General features: G+C 40.1%; 1 protein-coding gene across 1 annotated transcript in view; it reads left to right on the top strand.

The window, feature by feature from the left end:
- The first annotated feature begins 1,139 nt into the window (after positions 1–1,139).
- Positions 1,140–5,824, top strand: part of LOC101859584 — a 19,906-nt gene continuing 15,221 nt past the window's right edge. The window contains exon 1 of the mRNA XM_013085614.1: positions 1,140–1,322. Coding sequence (XP_012941068.1) covers positions 1,140–1,322 — 183 coding nt within the window. The remainder of the gene's footprint in view (positions 1,323–5,824) is intronic.

The raw sequence follows: 5,824 nt of genomic DNA, 5'->3' as shown, positions 1-5,824 counted from the left end.
GCTTTGTTCTTATTATTGATCTTATTATTATTATTATTATTATTATTATTATTATTATTATTATTATTATTATTATTATTATTATTATTATAGTTGGACAAGGAGTTGGACAAGGTTTTGTTTTCTTTCTTTAACTCCACAATTGCGGCCCTTTTACCAGCTGCACTTTCTTTAACTCCACAATTGCGGCCCTTTTACCAGCTGCAAAACTACATGTCGCTACATGTCGAAAAATATTTTTTAAATTTAAAATAAATAAATAATATGATACGTATGAATCACTCGTCACAAGTTATCAAAACGGTTGGCTTCTTACGAGACATAATTATTGTTTTCTCTTTGTATTTGTTAATCAGTGGGAATTTTCAGCTAAATTACAGTAGGCTATTCGTTTTCCTAGGCCATGCTTATAATAAGGATAAAAAACAACTATTGTTGATAGCGCCAATCAAGACAACCACAGTACCGCCTACGCACGAGAATGTTTTTACCTCAAAACAGTAGTATTTTATGTTTATTGATTAAATTGTCAAAAAGTAGGACTGTACTGTAAGTACGCTAATTTTTGGTTGCCACTAGTAAGGCAGAAACGTGCCCTTCGTCCCGGGGAAAAATGACTTTCGGTGATGCTGCAGCTTTGGAAAGAATATTGCACATAACTCAGTTTTAAATAAATATCAATTTTCTGAGAATAGAAATCCATATTGTCTAATATCCTATTAATTATCAAACATTTAGTTCAGTTTGATGTTTTCAATTGTTTGTGGATTAACAATTGTTCCGAGCAAGGGTAATAAAATAGATACAAAGAGTGCATGCATATCCCACGTGCTACAACGAATATTGATTGGCGATAACTATTCAAAATATCGCTATAGTACTAGTACTTTATTGTAGTCACCCAAGAGAGATTGTAAGCGCATCTCACCATCAGAGAAATCGAGACGTCGGCATGCTCCTCGCGTTTCTATTATTGCCAGAACATTTAACGTCAACAGAAAAAAAAACTAACGTTGAATGTCCTGATTTAATGTCAAAAGTTTTCTGATTAGTAAAGAGTGAACTGTTCTCACGCATTCTCTAGCACAATGTGTGTTGACGCTATAACAAGGCTAAACTGTCGGAGAAACTTTCGCGAGATGTCAAGGCAACCTGGGGAAAGCTGTTACGATTTCTGGCGCCGGCTACAACGCATTTGTTTCCGCTGGTATGAGGTGGAGGACGTTGGCGGTATCTTCGAAAATTTGCACGATCTCTACATGAGGGAGCAGTTGGAAATTGGATGCGGCGTTCGAGTGAAATCGCTGATGAAAGAGGCAGATGTAAGGTCCGCCAGGGATTTCGCGTTGATGGCCGACGAACAATTGGCGCAATTTGGGGACGAACCAGGTGGGTTGGTGGATGGTTTAGTTGGCCGGGGGCGGGTGTCTGGGGCTACTAGAGCTGTTGAATTGTTTGGTTTATGTAGTAGCACAGTCATTAGGTTGATTGACTGGGGGTGGGGGGGGGGGGGTGGAAGCAGAGAATTTGTTAATTGCTTATTCATTGTTATCCATGCTGTTGCTGCTGGTGCAGCTGTTACTGCTGGGGCTACTGGTACTACTACTACTACTACTACTACTACTACTACTACTACTACTACTACTACTACTACTACTACTACTACTACTACTACTACTACTACTACTACTACTACTACTGCTACTGCTGCTACTGCTGCTGCTGCCGTCGTTGAAGTCTTCGTTGAAGTCTTCGTTGTTTTCTCGTCGTTGTTGTTGTTGGTGTTGAGCTTCAGTTTTCGGTCTGCCCTCGCTTTTGCTGTCATGTTGGAGGCAAAAAAATAAAAATAAAAATTATTTTTTAAAAATCAGACTTAATGGTGCCATTCGCGGTCGCGTGTTATCACATGGGGATAGAAGAGTGAAATAATTGATATAACATTTTGTGCACCTAATACTAACTGGACTGTCTCACCCTTTCATTAATTGCGGCCTATGTAATGTACTTTCTCTTTAGAGACGGGAACTTTCAATGCCCGTGATATTTGAGTTGTCGCTGGACGCAATTTCGCTTCTTGTCCACCAATATTGGGTGTGTTGCATATTTTTCTAATTTTCTTTTTTAGGCTCACCAGCCTTTACGTCAACTTAAAACACATTTTTGTGTGGGTTTTACTGAGAAACATTGATTAAAGACACTAAAAATATTAATTTTCAGTCTCAAGAACTTTCAGGCTATGGAAGCTACCAAACTTTGGCGGCCATTTTCTAGCTCATTTTACCTCTGAAACCAGGCGTTCCTTACCTCCTTCAATTGAAAATATTTCGACTTCTATTCAACGCAGATGGGTATTTTTTTCTCCTAAAGGTATCAAATGAACAGGCTGTAAGATGATACCAATAACCCATTTAGCCCAGAAATTGACGAGCGCCTGATTCCATTACGCCGTAACACAAATAACTTTTTTAAAACCCATATTTCCTCGATTTCTACACCGTGATAATTTCATCTTTTTGAGTAGAATAGGGCAACTCTTGACCTTTCTGCTTTAGGACATAGGATGATTTTTGGCCTTTTCCTCTTTCAGAATAATACTATTATAATATCATCTTAAACATAATCTGTAGTCTATACGATAGCAATTGATGTAGCCAGCTACTCCTTTCGATGCAGAGGCGTCTCCATTTACGATTTTACAGTCGAGATAAACATTTATAAAAGGAGATTTAAATAAAGCTATTATACCAGGTGTAACCCCCCGCAAGACGACCCATTTAAAAGGCAATATCTCAGTAATCTTTAAACTGAATTCAGCAACATTTCGGAGATATAGAAATCAACCAGAGGTACCTTACATTGGTCAATGTGAAAAAAACCCCAGTCGACACGTTCCAAAAATATCGAATGTTAAAAATTCAACCAAAATTGAGTGATATGCAATATTTTGCAACTTACTGAAAACAACACACTGTTCTATTTCAAATAGTCACTATTTGTGTGTTGAAGAACGAAGTTATTTCAAATTGATATTGCTTTAATATAATCAGGGCAGGTGGTGGCCATTAATTAACTCTCCAGGTTTTAACCAGTTCTCTCAATACAAGCTCCTATACGACACTGTAAATTCTGAATAACCCTGTGGTCAGTATCTGGGTCGATTCTTTTCTTTTCGGGGGACTCTGTTGGTCAAAAAACCCAGAAGGTAATGATTGAGGGAGCTCAAGTGCGGGGTAATGTGGTAACCATTTATTTGCAAACTTTCGGCTTTATAAGGTGTGATGTGTGAGTTGTGGTCCCGTCCCACTGGAACCTCTTTAGCATAATACATTTTCCTTTCCAAACGTCTCCAAAAACTTGTTCAGCTCAGTGTCATACACATCTGATGTGACTGTCGTGGCTTTAACGTCCTTGCCCCGAAACTAGAGCTGGGCAATGAGTCGCTTTAACAAAATCCGGATAATAGGCTAGTGCATCTCTTCGGCAAATAATATAACATGAAGCCCTTCGGCAAATGGGTTAGTACCACTTTCACAAACAGGTTAACACTGCTTAAATAAATGGATGCACCCACTTCGGCAGACAGGTCAGGAAAGAGAGTTAATAGTCTGAATTCGGATTATGTTTCATTGAGAATTATCCGGTTATCCTTATATTTTATCCGGATTTTGCCCACCTCTACCTGAAACCAGATCGAACCAATCACTCCTCTGTAGCTTAAAGCTTGAAAGAAGCAAAATTTCGCGTTTTACCCAATTTGGCACAATTTTTAAAAACTTGAAAATACCTCGAACACGTGGATTTATTATTTTTCATATCAACAAACATGATGTCGAACAGACTGGATTTTATTTGTTCGAAGTTCTGTTGAAATTGATGCAGAGATGACCACGCTAAGACCCTTAAAGCGGTCGTCCTTTCTTCTTCAGACACCTTGTATGTTGCCCCTTTAGAAAGAATAGGCAACTGCACAAGTTGCAAACATAGAACATCTAACAAATCCTGTCTATAGTAGGAGAAAAAACCAGCTTTAGGAGAACACAAATGACAATTACACATGAAGAGATTAAGAAAAGAAGAGCAACATTTTGTCCCCTCCCTTGGTGGCACAAGGGGCGCTGTTTGTCTGGTCTCAGCTGGTTGGTTGCTTCTTTTATGTTCTGATTCACGCGTTGTAAACATACACTGCATTAAAAAAAATAACATCCAGAGCCCTGTTGTCGTCTCAGTTATTGTCGCTGCTAACTCTGCCAGAAATCACCCCTCCAGGCGATAAGGATTCACTGGTTTGACTGCCTTTGATGTTTGAAGGACAGACTTCAATATAAAAAGAAATGGAGACTCCGTTTCATCGTTGAGATTTTACACTTAGTTACTCACTTACCTCTTTTTCTTTCTTCCTCTCCATGCCCCCCCCCTTACCCTCTTCCATCTTTGTCTGTCTGTCTGTCTGTCTGTCTGTCTGTCTGTCTGTCTGTCTGTCTGTCTGTCTGTCTGTCTGTCTGTCTGTCTGTCTGTCTGTCTGTCTGTCTGTCTGTCTGTCTGTCTGTCTGTCTGTCTCTCTGTCTGTCTGTCTCATCCTGTCTCTGTGCCTCTCTCAATCTCTCTCGCTCTCGCTCTCAATATCTCTCTCTCAATCTCTCTCTCTCTCTCTCTCTCTCTCTCTCTCTCTCTCTCTCTCTCTCTCACACACTGTATTATGTAACCTATACAAACGCTTTCTGCCGCGACTCTCTTTCTCACACTCTGTTAGATTCTTCCTCTTTCTCTCCGTGCTCCATATAATGTACTAGACTTTTTCTTATCTTTGTTTTTTGCTCTATATCATTATGATTCCTTCAGTGAATGTTTTTCCTCTACTTTTCCATACTTTGCATGGGTTGGGAGGAAAGGAAAGGGGCTGCCATGGACTGGTAGGCGAAGAAATATACTGACAACTTGCATACATAAGCATAACGTTGTTTTGTTTTTTTCGAGGCAATGATTGTGTGCTCTGCAAAACTGGTCAAACGTTACGTAGTTTTTGATTGGTACAGTTTTTAATTGATTCTTTTTCACGGTCAGAACATCTGATTGTCGTATACAAGCTGGCCCATTCACGGTCATTCTTACCCTTCACTCAGACAGCGCGAGACTGGTGCTGTTTCGTAGTTTCTATACATTATCGACAAATCTGAGTGACAATGTCGAGTCGTAGAAGTCCACCCTGAAGTCGCCAGTTCTCACTGACATGTTTCTATATGATGGCTATTTCAAAAACTATTTTCTTCTTTTTTTTTACTAGCTTTCCTCTTCTTTCTATCATACTCATACACGCACGCACGGACGCACGCATTATCCTTTTAATGTTCTATTTTTTTTCATAAACAAACTACTGGCATATTGAGAGTGAAGAGGTGTCAGAACTCAACATTGACGTATTTCAGTACTAGACGGCATGCTAACGACACATCCACGCCCATTGCCCCCCACCCCCAACCCGGAGGAAACTTGTGAGGTTGCTGTCATGACACGATTTGAACTACAAATCTCTCAAACGCTTCTCTCTCTCTCTCTCTCTCTCTCTCTCTCTCTCTCTCTCTCTCTCTCTCTCTCTTCCCATTCAACTCTCCTCTTCTTGTTATCTCCTATTCCCTCCTCACACCTACACAACCTCTCCTCTCACCCTCACCCTCCCCCCTTTGTTTTTTTCTATCTCCCCTCCTTTCACCTCTACCCTTTCTCATTCCCTTTACCTACCCACACACACACCCATACGCCCACACTCACACAAACACACACACACTGGATACACACGCACACACACACACACACACACACACACACA

The sequence above is a fragment of the Aplysia californica genome, unplaced genomic scaffold (assembly GCF_000002075.1).
Source record: "Aplysia californica isolate F4 #8 unplaced genomic scaffold, AplCal3.0 scaffold00390, whole genome shotgun sequence".
Lineage (NCBI taxonomy): Eukaryota > Metazoa > Mollusca > Gastropoda > Aplysiida > Aplysiidae > Aplysia > Aplysia californica.
Note: the sequence above shows the minus strand (reverse complement) of the source record. Positions and strands in the feature narration are given on the sequence as shown.